Below are 16,137 nucleotides of genomic sequence, written 5' to 3'. Positions count from 1 at the left end.
ATGAAATGCCCTGACCAAACAGGGAAAATACAGCATGAAGGTCACCCCTCTGAGACACTGAAGGGCACTGCAACACACAGAAAACTAGCTCAGGGACTGCAAGGATAAAGAGCAAAACACCAATAAATTGTTAAACTGGTGGAAACCAGAGACTAAGAGCTCTGGCAGTCAAAAAGCTTCCAAGACAAGGTGCAAGCTTTAATTCAGCCTTGGACAAACCAAAAGGCTTTCTCCAAACCTCAGCTCCTAAGTACCCCACTGCAATGGGACACGTTCTTGCCGAACTTCCTCACCAGAATATCCAGCAAAGAATCCATGGCCAAGGAGCTTTGTACTACAAGGGGAAAACATGGATCCTGCTTGAAATAAAGCAGCAGCCCACCAGCAGGTAACTGTCAGAAACATGGATATAAAGACTGAAGAAACCCATGATATTTATTAAAGTTCTTATCATAAGAAGAGTTAGGGCCTTCTTCTAAAGGGAGAAACCATACCATCATTCTTCCAAACCCAGGGTGAATGAAGAAAATCCAAATGAAGTGTTTGCTCTGGCAAATTAAATGTAAAAAACCCACAGGTAAAAAAGGATTTAAAAGAAGCTCCTTCTTTAAGAAGGAAAGCTAGGACCTCTGAGCCGTAAGAGAAGCTGGAAGTCAGCCTGAGACAGTGAGTTTTCATAAGTGATAAAGATCAAGGCCAGGCTGGACAGAACTTGGAGCAACCTGATCTATTGAGAGGTGTCCTGTCCATGGTGAGGGTTTGTAACAACATGAGCCTGAAGGTCACTTTCAATCCAAAACTGCTCTCTGATTCTATGGCAAATGGGAAAGTTGAACTAGAAGAAATATGGAAATGATTAATAAATGTCTTAAATGTGTGCACCTTTCACTTTTGCTTTATTGGAGCCTGAGTGTAATTTGGTCTATGCCTACTTGACAACTGCATGTGAAAACAATCCACCTGACTCTTGTTTTGTAAGGTAAGAGAGAGGAAACTACAAAATCATACTCTTCCTATATATTCATCACCCTTTCTCCATATACCCATGTGTGCAGAGCTCCTAATATCATTCCAAACATGTTGTCACTGTCAAGTTTGTCCCAGAAACACTTCAAGAGGGATCTGTTTACTCCCCTGTCCTAAGGGAAAACTATTCCTAAGTGCTTCAACACAGACAGAAATGTGCTGGCACTTTGGACTCATATTGCTCTCACCACAGTGGGATGCTGGATGCCTCGATGCTGGGATATGATTGGTTTCTAAATCCCAGTTTCATAGGATTTTAATTACTGGTCTGGCATGGCAGGGAGTGGAACTGGCTGCGGTCAGACGAAGGATCGATACGCCGGCCCAGAACATATTGAGCCTCGGCACTCGCAGATGCTATTGCACTATTTAATCATCTTTTGCAAAATTTACAGTGCAACAGAAGGAATCAATACGGAATTTATCCCATTCCCTTGTAAATATGAGCATGGAGAGGGAGAGAGATGTCAGGCACTCTGGCATGACAGCTGGTCAGGGCAGCAAACCTCCACCACAGACCACCCAGGACAGCTACCACGCCTGTGACTCACCAAAAAGGGCCCAGGCAGCCACTGGGACGTGCATTCCTGGGACAGCTGCACCCACAGAGGCTGCATTTGTATGATCTGACCTGATTGTAAGCTAAACCTTGTCCCAGCCACTCTAAAGGAAAAACAGGAGGAAGCCACACAGGTTGTGGAGAGCCTTACTCTGCACAGCGTGGTTTACAGAGTCTGTCATAGAGTTTAATGGAATTTTCTGGGTTGGAAAAGCCTTGCCAGACCATCAAGTCCAACCACTCCCTCAGCAACAACCCATGTCCCCAAGTGCCACACCCACAAGGCCTTTAAATCCCTCCATGGATGGGGACTCCAACACTGCTCTGGGCAGCCTGTGCCAAGCCTGAACAACCCTTTTGGAGAAGAAATTTTCCCTATATCCAAACTAAACCTCCCCTGGCACAACTCGAGGCAGTTTCCTCTAATCCTGTTGCTTGTTACCTGGGAGAAGAGCCTGACCACCACCTGACTCCACCCTCCTTTCAGGGAGTTGTAGAGAGGGAGGAGTTCTGCCCTGAGCTCTTTTTTACTGTGGTAACTGCTGACCGCAGCAAAACCACAATGTTACTTTCTCTGGATGTGTTAAAACCAAAGCTCTCTCCTCTCTGGAAGTGGCTGCTGGGGACCTGAGAGCCTACTCTCTAGGGATATCCTTTACTCTCCCTCTGGAAGAATGGACCCTTTTAATCTGGGATGCAACAGAAAACACTCCAAGACCTATTAAGTAGTAGTTAATAAGAAATTAATTGGGTTAGAAAAAACCCAATTAATTAGAACCTGATTTTTCCAGAGAATACCATAAGCACTTTTGCTTTCTGATGGCCAAAGCCCATCCCTTGCAATGCTGGCTCCATAATCTGTTTACCCATCACTTACCCTACTCACAAGATCTGCAATTACATTGGACTGAGGAGATGAGTGCACAACATTATGAACAAATGCACTGGGCTAAATTTACTAACAAATCAAGTTCAGCAGACCAGCTTATTGCAGCTTCAGCTAAAATGTTTTCACAAATGTATGTTCATTTCTTCCTCTCTCTCTTTCACATCTAATTAGAGATGAGAGACTCCAAGATTGCTGAAGAGGACTTTTGGACAAGGGCAAGGAGTGACAGGACAAGGGGGAATGGCTTCCCATGGACAGAGGGCAGGGTTAGATCAGGTATTGGGAAGAAATTCTTCCATGTGAGGCTGGTGAGGCCCTGGCACAGGTTGCCCAGAGAAACTGTGGCTGCCCCATCCCTGGAAATGTTCAAGGCTAGGTTGGATGGGGTTGGAGCAATCTGAATTAATGGAAGGTGTCCCTGCCCATGGCAGTGGGGTGGAATGAGAAGATCTTTAAGGTCCCTTACAACCCAAACCATTTTGTGCTCATGTGATCCCCTGTGGATGTACTGCAGGAGGCATTTCCAATGCAGTAACAGCCTGGTCAGCCTGTGTGCTGACTCTAGGAGGAGCTGGGAGCAGAGGGGATGATTCCTGAAGATGGGAAATAGAAAGCAGGGCAGTCAGGGATGAGGAGAGCACAGGAGAGAATGGGGGACATATGGAGCCTGCTCAGGTTTGGCAGAAGGGCAGGTGTTGCTTTCTGCAGTGGGGATAGAGAGAGGGAAGTCCCAGGAACTGGCATGGGTCAATCTCTGAAGGAAGGAACTGCTCTGTTTTTAGGCAAGGGTTGGAAATACAAGCCCCTACCCACCTATGTGCAGCACAGAGTAGTGCACTGCCACACGACCATGCAGAAACAACGCTTCCACACATCAGCAGATGACAGTTCAGACAACCCCTTGCTGCGTGGAGACACACACACACACACACACACACACACACCAAACACACCTTGGAAAAGTTCTTGGAAATTAATTTTGAGATCCTAGAAAAATGGCAGTGAGCTGCTACACACCAGGGGAACCTTGCTTCTACGCTTATTCCTGTGCCTGGTTTCTCAGGGGTATACATAAGCAAGTGCTCACAATATTCTGATTTTACATTTTGTAAGCTCCAACCTAAGACAGTTCCTGCAGCATCTTCTTCTGTGCTCTGTCTAGTGTAACTTTAATTTACTGAAAGGTTACCACAGCTATGACAACTCTTCCCAGTACAAGGCTGTGAAAAGGGAACAGTTTCTCATATTGGGAGAAGGGTCATTTACCTGCAGGGCAAATCCCTGAGCAGCAGCAGTGCTGTCCCTAGCTCTGAATCACAGAATCACAACATTGTTTGGGCTGAACAGACCTTAAAGCCCACCTCATATCAATCACCCTGCCATGGGCAGAGACACCTTCCACAAGACCTGGTTGCTCCCAGACTTACCCAACCTGGCCTGGAATAGTCCCAGGGATGGGGCAGCCACAGCTGCTCTGGGCAACCTGTGCCAGGGCCTCACCACCCTCACAGGGAAGAATTTCTTCCCAATATCCCATCTAATGCTGCCCTCTGTCAGTGGGGAGCCCTGACTTGTCCTGTGACTCCATGTACTTATAAAGAGTCCCTCTCCAGCTATTTTGGAGCCTCTTTAGGTACTGGCAGGTGCTCTAAGGTTTTCCTGGAGCCTTCTGTTCTCCAAGGTGAACAACCCCAGCTCTCCCAGCCTGTCTCTAGATCAGAGGGGCTCCAGCCCTTGAACAATCTCCATGACTCTGGACACATGAATCAGTGCCTCCCTGCATTTCAGCAACAGATTCTGGAGCAGAACTGTTTGTAGAAGGGAGGTTGATGTTGGCTATGCTCCACGGCAGGGTTACACCATTGCCGGAAAGCTGCACCTTTTAATACTGCTATATCACTTAAATACTGACATAATAAAAGCTCCCTCTAAAACAAGGGGATTTCTGTCACCAGCAAGCTGGTGACCCTGCCTGCCTTCCTCTGAGCTAAACACAAAGTCCCTGGAATCAATTGTGCCTGCAGTAGCAACTGGTGCACGGTGCGGATGGGAGCGCTCACCCACCCCTTCCCCAAACACCGACATTTACGGTGTCGCCTCAGGTCAGGGGACTGTGAAATGTCACCAACAACTGCCCGAAAGGACAACAGAGCTGCCACTTCATCTCGCGGTCTGCTGGGCACACACATGCTGACCAAAGGGCTGTAAGGTCCTGGAGGGGTCAAGCGAGTCACTGAATGGGCCACAAAAGGCCAGGGATGTGGGGTGAGGGGCAAGTGCAGGGGGCTTCCCTTAAAAACAACAGGGGGGTCGGGAAGTGGCTGGAGCAGAGAGGGGCTGGGCAGTTAATGGCTTTGGCCCCAGGGCAGAACACCAGCCAGAGAAGTTAGAGTAAATAGAGAGTTAGTAAAAGCAGGTGTAGGGAGGGATCAAGGGGAGCCTGTTCCATGTCAGCAACCAGGAGCCACCCTGTGTGTGTGATGTCAATGGCAGCACAGGGGCATTACCCTCACAAAGGGCTGAACGGGGCTCGATCTCCACACCAAGACCCTTGGCCATGTATTCATCCCAGATTACACTGACCAGGAGGCAGGGATGCCCTGCTTTGGGAGGAGGGGAACGCCTCCAGTGAATGCCCTGAAATCCTCCTATCATGCACTCATCAGGAAATCCAATTCCAGCACCCAAAACTGGCTGAAAGGGCAGGGGAGGGTCTGCTGTCACCCCAGCAGCTCAGAGTCCACCTGACAGAAAGGTGAAGTTTATTACATTTAGCAAATAATCCTCATAAATCTGCACCCTAAACCATGACTGCAAAGGGTAAGTGGGTATTGTGGATGCTGATTATTAATCTGAGGAACACTGTGAACTCAACCTTGGGAGGAGCTCCAATGGGAATGTCACCACTGCCAAATGGAGATTCCCACTGGTGGCTTGCTGTCTCCAGGATCTGAGCACTGGGACATGCTCTACAAGACAAGGATTTCCGCTTGGAAATGAACTCTGAGGCTCTTGAGCAGGATCCAGAAGGATTTCTGTGGGGCTGGACTAAGAATGGAACAGTGATGAGTGAGCATCACATCTTCTGGCTAAATTCTGAATTTTTACTTTGATTTCACACAATCCTTCCATTTGTACCCAAACAAACACAGTCCCACAGATTGTTAAATGCTTTTTTTTCCTGAGATCCAAGGGAGTTCTTTCAAGCTGAGACACTTTGCTACTAACAAAGAACTCTCTGTGGGCACCAAGCAGAGAAAGGGCCATTCACAGGGATGGCAGTGGCTCCAGGACAGACACAGAAATATCTCTGGAACATAAAGAACAGTTGCCTCTGTGCAGTGAGGCCTGGATTGGAAGAGTACTTGGAGAGCTAAGCAGGGCACAACTGGAGAAATAAGGTGGACTTACTCCTTACAATGATTTATTCAGGATGGAAAAATTCTTTAGTGCCAACTTCAGTTATTCACACCCATCTTTTACCTGTACTTAGGGTAACCAAGGAGCTGCCCTAGTACTTTCAATCAACTGATAATATGTGCCATGTAAGGAGGCTTTCCAAGGCAGAAATGAGAAGCAGGTATCTTTGTAGAAAATGCTATTCCAGGTGATTCTGCCCCTCTGCCCCACTCTGGTGAGAACCCACCTGCAGTGCTGCCTCTAGCTCTGGGGTCCAACAACAGAAGGTTCTACAAATGCTGGAGTGAGTCCAGAGGAGGCCACAGAGGTGCTCTGAGGGCTGAGCCCCTCTGCTCCGGAGACAGGATGGGAGAGCTGGGAATGGCCAGTCCAAACCATTCTGTGATTCTATGATTCACACCATGACATTTGTCAAACACTCTCCACTCTCTGTACAGACTCTCTGCACAGACCTGTTCCCAATACTGCTGTGACAAGGACTTTTCCAGCCCTTCTACCCCATTGCCACTCTCTGTAACACTCCAGAGCCCCCTGCACTCTCCCACAAAGCCCTTCCAGGTCTGGGCATTCACAACCCATTGCTCAAGCAGGTAAAGCCCGCTCCACTCTGCTCTGCTCCTCCCGTGGGCATCCCCTGACATAACTGTGGGATCCCAGAGGTCTTGTTGGGAGACCTTCTGATCGTCAGTGCCCATGGCCAAGTGACTGCAGAGCAGGTGCTGTTGGCCCATGGAACAGACATGCAGTCAGTCATATGCTCTGAGACCGTGCCAGGTTCTGTGTTCACACAATGCCCACACTGAGGGGGGCTTCTATGTCAGAAAAATGCAGTGGATCCCACTTAGGGGGGGCAGTATTTTTGTCTGAAGACTTCCCAGTCACCATGTCCACACAGTCCCACAGCTTCCTAAGCAGTTGCCTTCTTTTTTAGCTCTCTTCCCTGCAAGGAGCCCTGCCTTTGCAATAGAATTTCTTTCACTGGTTCCTTTGGTTTTGGATTAATTTATGGCCAGGAGCTGGGGCTCTGGTATCTGTAAGGCTCCCAGGGAAACTCTGACCTGGAGTTCAGTGCTACAGAATCTCACCCTTTCACTGTTATATTTCTATTTGTGAAAGATAATAAGCAGATAATACAGATGAGTATCAAGGTTCAATGTTGCCACAATTAATTTTCCTCATCCCATCTGGGGACATTTAGCCATCACAGATACTACTTTCTATTATCTTTTTAGCTGCTTTCTTAAAGAATGAGCCTTATGAGACCACATCATGCCATTACATACTTGTGTGCTTCCCTAGAATTAACTTCTGAGATGTCCACATCACAAAGACTACAACATTTCTCAAATATTTGCAAAAATCAGCATCTGGCCAACCAGACCCTAGTGAGCCTGTCTTTGTAGGGCCAGGCTGTGACAGGTGACCACTTTATGTTCCACTTGGCTGCTGGCAGCATACACCTGAGGCAGGGACAGCATTGCTGTGGCTGGCTCATCTCCAAGTGACCTTGGGGACATCACAGGAGGAGATCTGTTGAAATTGCTGGAGGAGAAGGAATGCTGGGGACAAAGGACATCACATCTGGATGAAAGCAGAACTATAGACCAGCTTGGTGGTCTGGCACACAGTGCATGTGCAGGTACACACTAAGCAGATGCCAGCTCTGGAGAACAGCACAAGAGTCACAAATATCATCCCAGAATGAACAGCAGGAGGGTACATATAAAAACCCTTGCCAGGGCAGCACATTCCTGTTCTGTTCGCTAAATGCTTCTTCTCATTCTATTCCACTAGTGCTGAAAAGCTTTTTCCCCATGAAGACAGCTGAGCACTGAGCAGGTTGCCCAGGTGAGTATACAAGAGAAGACAGTGAAGCAGGCTCTGTGAGGAGAAGGGCTCTGTGATTTAACCAGGAGGATCAGTAACTGCATAATTCCGACCAATTCTCACAAGAGCTGCACTGTCCCGGTCCAACAGTATTTGAGTGTCCCCCATTTCATCTGGGTACCAGCACCTATTCTGTGCCCTGGCTACAGAGCAGATCCATTCCTGGTGTAGTGGGGACCCTTCCATTCCACAAAGGGACATGAGGGATATGACAGAAGGCCTGAGTGAATACTGCAGGTGGGAAATGAAAAAATACTAAGCAGAAACCAGTGGGTGCATGTGGGGTACCCAGTCCAGCTCTGGGGCTCCCAGCATTAGAAGAGTGTGGAGCTGCTGGAGTGAGGACAGAGGAGGTCACAGAAACTCTCCAAGGGCTCTCCAAGGAGACAGCTGAGAGAGTGGGAGGTGTTCAGCCTGGAGAAGGGAAGGCTCCAGGGAGACCTTAGAGCACCTGCCAGTGTCTAAAGAGGCTCAAACAGAGCTGGAGAGTACTCCAAGAGCCTGGAGTGACAGGACATGGGGGAGTGGCTTCCCATTGACAGAGGGCAGGGTTAGATGGGATATTGGGAAGAAATTCTGCCCTCTGAGGGTGACAAGGCCCTGGCACAGGTTGCCTACAGAGGTTGTGACTGCCCCATGCCTGGAAGTGTTCCAGGCCAGGTTGGATGCAGCACAGAGCAACCAGGTCTAGTGAAAGGTGTCCCTGCCCATGGCAGAGAGTTAGAAACGGATGATTTTTGAGGTTCCTTCCAGCCCAAACCATTCCAGGATTCTATGATTCCCCGGATGTTTAACTGCAGGAGGAAAGGGAAAACTCAATGACTAAGGTGAGAAGAGCCACCGAAAGCACATGGAGAAAAAACACTGGAAATGAACGGGAACACAGAAACTAAAAAGTAAAGAGATGAAAGCAAACAGCAAATCACACCAAATTGTGACAGTGACAGAGTGTGACCTGTGTCTGAACCTGACAGTTTTGTAGGATGGGTTGACTCAGAAGTGCTCCTGGCCCATGAGCTGGGTGGAACTACAAAACTCACCTGCATCCAGCAGCAGTTGGACTGTCAGGTAGTCGTCAGCCAGAACGGCGTAGTGCAGAGCTGTGCAGCCCTTGAAGTTGGCTCGGACGTTGAGACGGTTGTTGAAGTCATCCTCCCGGGTGACAAGGACTGCAGGGGACAGAGAGTGAAAGCTCAGCTCACTGAGAGAATTACAGAACTGCTCATCTGGATGTGCAGCAGCAGCATGGACCCACCACCCCTCACCAGGCAGGAAGCTTCTTAAGGGCTTTGTGACCTCTTCTGGGACCACCAGGACCCCAGTGGGTGTTTCTGGTGGGCATTGCCCCCACTCCACTGAGCAGCAGTAAAGATAAGGACAACATGGTTTCCATGTATCCCAGTGACTGCCTACACAGTGCCCAGGCAGGGGAGGAGGTGGGTGGAGAGCACCTGAGCAAAGATCTCAGCCTTTTCCCAGCCATTTATTGTAGGGTAACTTGGAAGAGACCTTAAAGCTCATCTGGTTCTATCCCCCTGCCATGGGCAGGGACACCTTCCACAAGACCAGGCTGCTCCAAGCTGTGTTCAGCCTGGTCTTGAACACTTCCAGGGATGGGGCAGTCACAGCTTCTCTGGGCAACCTGTGCCAGGGCCTTGCCACCCTCAGAGGGCAGAATTTCTTACCAATATCTAATCTAAATAATGTTTTTAGCAAACAGAAGGGAAGCTGTGACAGGAATGAATGCTGCTCCACTATGGCTTGATCTTTAAGCAAATTCCTGGTTTTGGGAGTCTCCAGCACATAAGTCCACGTGGCTCAGCAGGGCATGGCTCTAAAGGAAGGGTCTGCAGCACCCCTGATCTCCTGTAGCTGGTTTAAGGATTAGGCTTTAGAAAACCTGGATTTTAAACTCTTTGCTTTAGTCATCAGCAAAAAAATAAGAGAGAGTGACTTGTTACAGGGGCAGATTGTGACAGGACAAGTAGGAATGTCTTCAAACTCACAGTGGGCAGCGTAAGATTGAATATTGGGAAGAAATTCTTCCCTGTGAGGGTGGTGAGACAATGGCCCTGGTTGCCCAGAGGAAGCCCCATAAATACCCTGTCCCACCATGGAGCATGAGTGATGGTGGAATTGGTGTATGCTGTCTCCATTCAAATGAACACCACCCACTGGTGGGCCAAATTCTGCTCCTGGAGGTGTGTCCAACTCTTTGGTGAAAGGGTCTGTACCCAAAACTCATCAGAGCCAGATCCAGGGGCTGGGAGAGCTCCCAAGTGCTCTGACCACCTCATACTGTACTATGGCAAAACAAGCAGAGCTGGAAAACCGACGGGCTGCAGGGACTTCTTCACAGTCCCTCCTAAGAGCCATCAAAAGATTTCTAGGAGATTTGAAAAGTTCTGAAGAGAGAAACACTGTGATGAATACCTGATGCTGTCCGAGCCCAGCATCTCCACTAATGAACCACAGTCCCTCCAGGAAGATCAATTAATGCCCTGGCTCCTTTCCTTCCCTGGGTCCTTTCTCCAAGCACACAGGGTGAGTATGTATATTTATTTGTCGTCATTTCCTACCCAGGGAGGAGCAGGATAATGAACTGCGTGCGTCAGGGAAGATGAATCTGAGATACTAGGGAGCAGCGCAGTAAAGAGATTAAAGTGTTATTATTGTTGGTTTTTTTCCCCCATGGTCCGTTGTGACAGCTCGGCCGTCATCTGTAAAAAATGTCTCTGAGAAAGATAATCATCGGAAACTCAATAAAGCGTCAGGGGAAGCCTCGTCCACCATCCATCACTGGGTGCCTGGAAATTTTCAGCCCTCTGTCTCCCTTCCTGCCATCCATATAAATGTCTGTAATATATTTTGTGCAGTGGTTGTGGAGCACACCCTCTCGATTTGGATGTTTTTATGAAAAAATATTTATACACGAAATATGTAAATGTCTAAAAAAAAAGGAAAAAACAAAGGCAGTTTCTCTCTCTCTTTTTAAAAACGCAACTGAATTTATTCTTTTTAATAAAACACGTCAACCAAAGAATTAATGCAACTTCTCATGGAGTGGCCTTATCTTTTCTTCACCCCAAAATATATAACATTAGAGAGGGATGAATGCAGACAAAAACAATTAACTTTCTTGGTTGATACACTTTATCTTAAATAAAGTCTATGTACATGCATTATGTATTGGCATTCTATTGCTCATTTTTTAATGCAGTTTCATACATTTTACATTCCCTGCTATAGGGATATGATCTATGTACACTCTCTCTACCAGCAAGAAGTAGGTCTGCTGCACGGGTGGGTCACAGTGAGGGATGAGAGCAGGGAGCTTTTAAAAATACAGAATAATGCCCTGTCAAAGCTGTCGCCTCACTGCTCCATCTTCTTAACTCAACCTGTGCTTTATGAAAGGTTCAAATATTACACCTTCATTAGGCTTTCACAGAACTGAGCACCAAGCCAAAAGCACAGACAGGCCCGTGGATAATGTCCCTGTGCTTCAGCAGCACCCATGGTGTGGCTGCCTGACCAGGGAAGTGACCCTGTGCTGGGTGCTCTGAGGCCACACCTGGGCTCAGCTCTGGACCCCTCACTCCAAGAAGGACATTGAGGGGCTGGAGCATGTCCAGAGAAGGGCAATGGAGCTGTGGAATGGTGTGGAGCACAAGTCTGGTGAGGAGTGGCTGAGGAAGCTGGGGGCTCAGCCTGGAGAAAAGGAGGCTCAGGAGGGACTTTCTCACTCTCCTCAACTCCCTGACAGGAGAGTTGAGCCAGGTGGGGGTCAGGCTCTGCTCCTAAGGAACAAGGGACAGGACAAGAGGAAATGTCCTCAAGCTGTGCCAGGGGAGATTCAGGATGGGTACAGGGAAAAATTTCTTCATGGAAAGAGTTGTTAAGCTCTGGCACCATCTGCCCATCCGTGGAGGGCTTTAAAAGTCATGTGGATGTGGCACTTGGAGACACAGTGGTGGCCTCAGCAGTGCTGGGAGAATGGTTGGACTCTATGGTCTGGAAGGGCTTTTCCAACTGAAATAATTTCATTATTCTATTCTATGACTCTATGCAAACCATGCAGTGCAGACTGAGGCTCTGGACAAACTGCGTGACTTCCTCCCATTTTCCTCCCAGAGCAGCAGGAACAAGGTTTAACTTCCAAACAAGTCAGAGCACACAAAAGCAGCCACTGTGGGTGCAGGTGCACCTGGGAGTGCAAGTCCCAGTGGCTGGCTGACTCTGGCAGGGCAAGGGGGATGTCTGGGAAAAATCCCATAGTCTGCCAGCTCAGAGGTGAGGTTGGCAGGTCAGCACAGTGCCTGGATAGAGAAAAGGCTTCTGGGATGGGGAAGGAAAGACAGGGATACTTTAGGAGGGTTAAGTCCTACTATCATTCCTGCCAGCATGAGGAACAGAAGAATCTCTGAACATGCAGCTGGCTGCTCCAAAGCACAGCTGGCCACCTAGAATCCAGACATATCCTGATAATCATAAAACCAAGAAAATTTTACCACCATTTATTGTCATGAAAAGTGGAAACTGTCTGGGAAATTTATATAGATCTGAATTAACAAAGCAGGTGTCTGAGAAACCTGGCCTAGTGGAAGGTATCCATGCCATAGCAGGGGGGTGGACTGGATGGGCTTTAAGGGTCCCTTCCCACCCAAACCATCCCATGATTCTATGATTCTGAGTCTGCATCAACCAGTGATGAGGATAATGAAGGGGTGAGCATGGAAACTGAGATCTGCCAAGAATATCCATAATGAGATGACATGACTCTGCAGAAAATGACCTTGTTTCCATGGAAAGTCATCTAGGGCTGAGAGCTGATACTGATGCCTGCCCAAACCTAACAGCAGTCACTGCAACCACTTGCATCATTCAGCTTTATTTCAATTGGCCAAGTTTGTCTGCATTTCACAGCTCCTGATAAGATCTGGATTAAGGCTGCTGGTGGAATACACTGCCCTGAACCCTTCCCCAAGATGTGGCTGCATGTGAGTCAATGGAATGACATTCCTATGTATGACTTTGTATTTTGCTCTGGATATATAAAACCAGTTTATCTCTGGTAAATTGAAGTATTGCTTCCATATAATATCTATATAATGTTTCTTTCCTCTTCAGACATACATTCACCCAAGTACCATCAATTACTTTGCATTTAAAAGTAAGAAGATGAAACAAGCTCTAAAGAAACCCCATGAGGTCAGATCAGGAACCAAAATTTTGGGAGCTGAAAAGCAAATGTCAGTAGCTACACACAAGCCATCTTACCTTCCAAGGAATGGAGGCCTTTCTCTTTGGCAATCTCATACACATTGCTGAAATCATCCCCAAGGTTTGGATCAGCATTAGCTGTGAGCAGAGCCTTTACCACACTGTCACAAAACAGAAGGAAAGTAAGGTAGAAGTAGTAGATGAAGAATTGAAGTCCTTCAGAGACTGAGAAGTGCTCAGAAAGCCCTCTTCAAATATTCCTGGGAATGTTAACATTCCAGGGAAGTTAACCCACAACCATAACTGAACATTTCATCAAATGGAGCTCCACCAGCATAGGCTAAAATGAATTATATGGGGAGGGACTGGAGGAAGGGGTGACACTTTAGAGACATGCAATCCTTCTGAGGTGACATGCACAGAACATGCTTCTAGCACAAGAAATATTCCTAGACACAGACCTTGGCTCCAAGGCCACCCCTGTCCCTGCCAAAAGGAAGATTACTGTAACAATCTGCAGACTACGGGAAGCAAAACTGCACTGCTTTTGGGAGGCAACTGTACAGCACCTGCATCTCTGGTACTAAAGGTGCCATCCTGCCACAGGAAGTGCAAACAACTCCCACCGCAAGCTGTTCAGAGGAGGCTCTGAAGATAATCAGAGGGCTGGAGCACCTCTGCTCAAGAAGACAGGCTGAGAGAAGACAGGTGTTCAGCCTGGAGAAGAGAAGGCTCCAGGGAGACTTTAGAGCCCCTTAGGGCCTACAGTGGCTCCAAAAGTCCTGGAGAGAGACTTTGGACAAGGGTTTGGAGCGACAGGACAATGGGAATGGCTTCCCACTGACAGAGGATAGACTGGATAGCAGGAAGAAATTCTTACCTGTGAGGGTGGTGATGCCCTGGCACAGGTTGCCCAGAGAAGTCGTGGTTGCCCCATCCCTGGGAGTGTGCCAGGGCAGACTGAGGCTTGGAGCAAACTGATCTAGTGGTAGGTGTCCCTGACAATGGCAGGGGATGGAATGACATGGCTTAAAGATCCACTCAGCCCAAACAATCCTGTTTCTATGACTTGAACTTCACAGCCCTTTTAGACACTGGAAGGGGCCCTAAGGTGTCCCTGAAACCTTCCCTTCTCCAGGCTGAACAACCTCAGCTCTCCCAGTCTGTCTCCAGAGGTGCTCCAGACCTTGGAGCACCTCCTTGGTGTATCCAAGCAGCTTCACTGCACTCCACATTGTCGCTCCAGCAGCTTCCCACACTTCTGAGGTAGGACCCCAGAGCCAGATGCAGCTCTGCAGGTGGGGTCTCATCAGAATGGAGCAGAAGGTCAGAAGCTTTTCCCTTGCCCTGCTGCCCATGGAGCTGGGGATCAGTCCAGGACATGCTGGATTTTGAGCTGCCAGCAAATGCTGCGCGTTATGAACATGCTGCAGTGGGACATGGGATGCACTGCCCAGGCATTTTGGTGTGGAAGTCCTCACTCTCTGCTTCTGAATCCAAACAATTATCAGGTAAGAATTAAATTTCTCACTCCTTCTGAAAGCAGCTTAAAGCCAGTTAATTCTTAATTTTTTTTTTTCAGCATGCAGGCTTCCCCTGACAACTAGACAGTAACTCATTTGTTAGCATTCATCACCAGTGACATGGCTCACAGGCTGACAGTGATGTGTGCCACAGCCTGACATGTACCTGCAGGCTGTGGCTTGTCAAGTCACATGTGGAATTCAACTTAAGCTCCTCTTCCATTTACCCTATAAATGCATTAGCAGAATCAAGGGTGGTTATCTTATTATTTCAGCATGGTATAGCAGAGGCCAGCTCTTTACTAGCACTGGTGTGCTCCTCACCATGTATAAAGTCACTTCTAGTGAGCACAGCACCAAGACTGGGGGCAGGAGATAGAATCATGGAACTTTTTAGGTTGGAAAAGCCCTCTAAAACCATTGAGTCCAACTGTTCCCCCAGCACTGTCACTCACTGATACCTGGGAAATGTAATAGATCTTTCCAACAATGTTAAAGTGAATATAAAAGCATATCTTTACATATAAAGTGAATATAAAAGCAAATCTTTACTTGAAAGCTTTCAGGTACAAAATGTGGTGAAAACTGCATGTGGTATATTAATTCTACAATTTTTATAAGGTTAGTTGATTAGTGTGCTTATCATATACTGTCCAATTAAAAGGTTAATTGGTTAGGGAATAATTGCTGGGGTCTTGTTCCACTGGAAGCAGTTCAGAGGTTTCTTTTGCCCCATTTCTGTTATGTCTGGTCCTGATTCTGATTGGAAAAGAGAATGTCTTTGTAGCTGGTTCTTTTCTTGGAATAAGACTAAACAGTACTTAGGAATATGTTTATAAGGCTAGCTTATCATTCCTAAATGTAGGAAGGAAAGATAGGAAAAATACTAGAAGCTACAGCTATGCTTTAGCAATCTACAAAGCTACAAATATATAAAATATATAAAAAGCTAAAAATCTTAGGTATCACTCCCCCCTAAACTACATCCCTATGTCAAACATCCAAATGTTTTTAAAGCTTTCAAGAATGGTAACTCCACCACTCCCCAGGGCAGACTGTACCAGAGCTGGACAACCCTTTTGGGGAAGAAATTTTCCCAATATCCAACCTAAACTTCCCTTGGTACAACTTGAGGCTGTTTCCCTTGTCCTGTCACTTGTTACCTGGGAGAACAGACTGACCCCCACCTGGCTCCACTCTCCTTTCAGGCAATCCTGGTGAGCATACAGAGCTCATTTACTTCTGTACTCCATTAATATCCATACTTCATTTATTTCCATATTTAGATAATATAGTTTGTTCTATAATATTTAGGTTGAGAGGTTCTGGCTCTCATTCTGCAAACAGCAATTTCCAATTATGACCCTTCCCCTTTTCAGTCATCAGAAGCTGCAATGCACAAGTTCTTGAGTGGATTGAATTGTACAGCCATGATCATACCTGATAGCTTAGAACAGGCACTAAGGATGGGCATCATGAAAACCTGGAATGCTTTGGGTTAGACAGGGACCTTAAAGCTCATCTAATTTCAGCCCCCTGCCATGGGCAGGGACACCTTTCACTAGACCAGATTGCTCCAAGCTCCGTCCAATTAAGCCACACTTCCAGGC

At 47.4% G+C, this 16,137-nt stretch overlaps 1 protein-coding gene across 1 annotated transcript in view; it reads right to left on the bottom strand.

The window, feature by feature from the left end:
- The window catches only part of CLPB (ClpB family mitochondrial disaggregase), a 72,968-nt gene that overhangs the window by 32,493 nt on the left and 24,338 nt on the right, over positions 1–16,137 (bottom strand). Inside the window, exons 4-5 of the mRNA XM_058799882.1 lie at positions 13,062–13,165; positions 8,822–8,950 (exon numbers count right to left, since the gene is read on the bottom strand). Coding sequence (XP_058655865.1) covers positions 8,822–8,950; positions 13,062–13,165 — 233 coding nt within the window. The remainder of the gene's footprint in view (positions 1–8,821; positions 8,951–13,061; positions 13,166–16,137) is intronic.

The sequence above is a fragment of the Ammospiza caudacuta genome, chromosome 2, assembly GCF_027887145.1.
Source record: "Ammospiza caudacuta isolate bAmmCau1 chromosome 2, bAmmCau1.pri, whole genome shotgun sequence".
Lineage (NCBI taxonomy): Eukaryota > Metazoa > Chordata > Aves > Passeriformes > Passerellidae > Ammospiza > Ammospiza caudacuta.
Note: the sequence above shows the minus strand (reverse complement) of the source record. Positions and strands in the feature narration are given on the sequence as shown.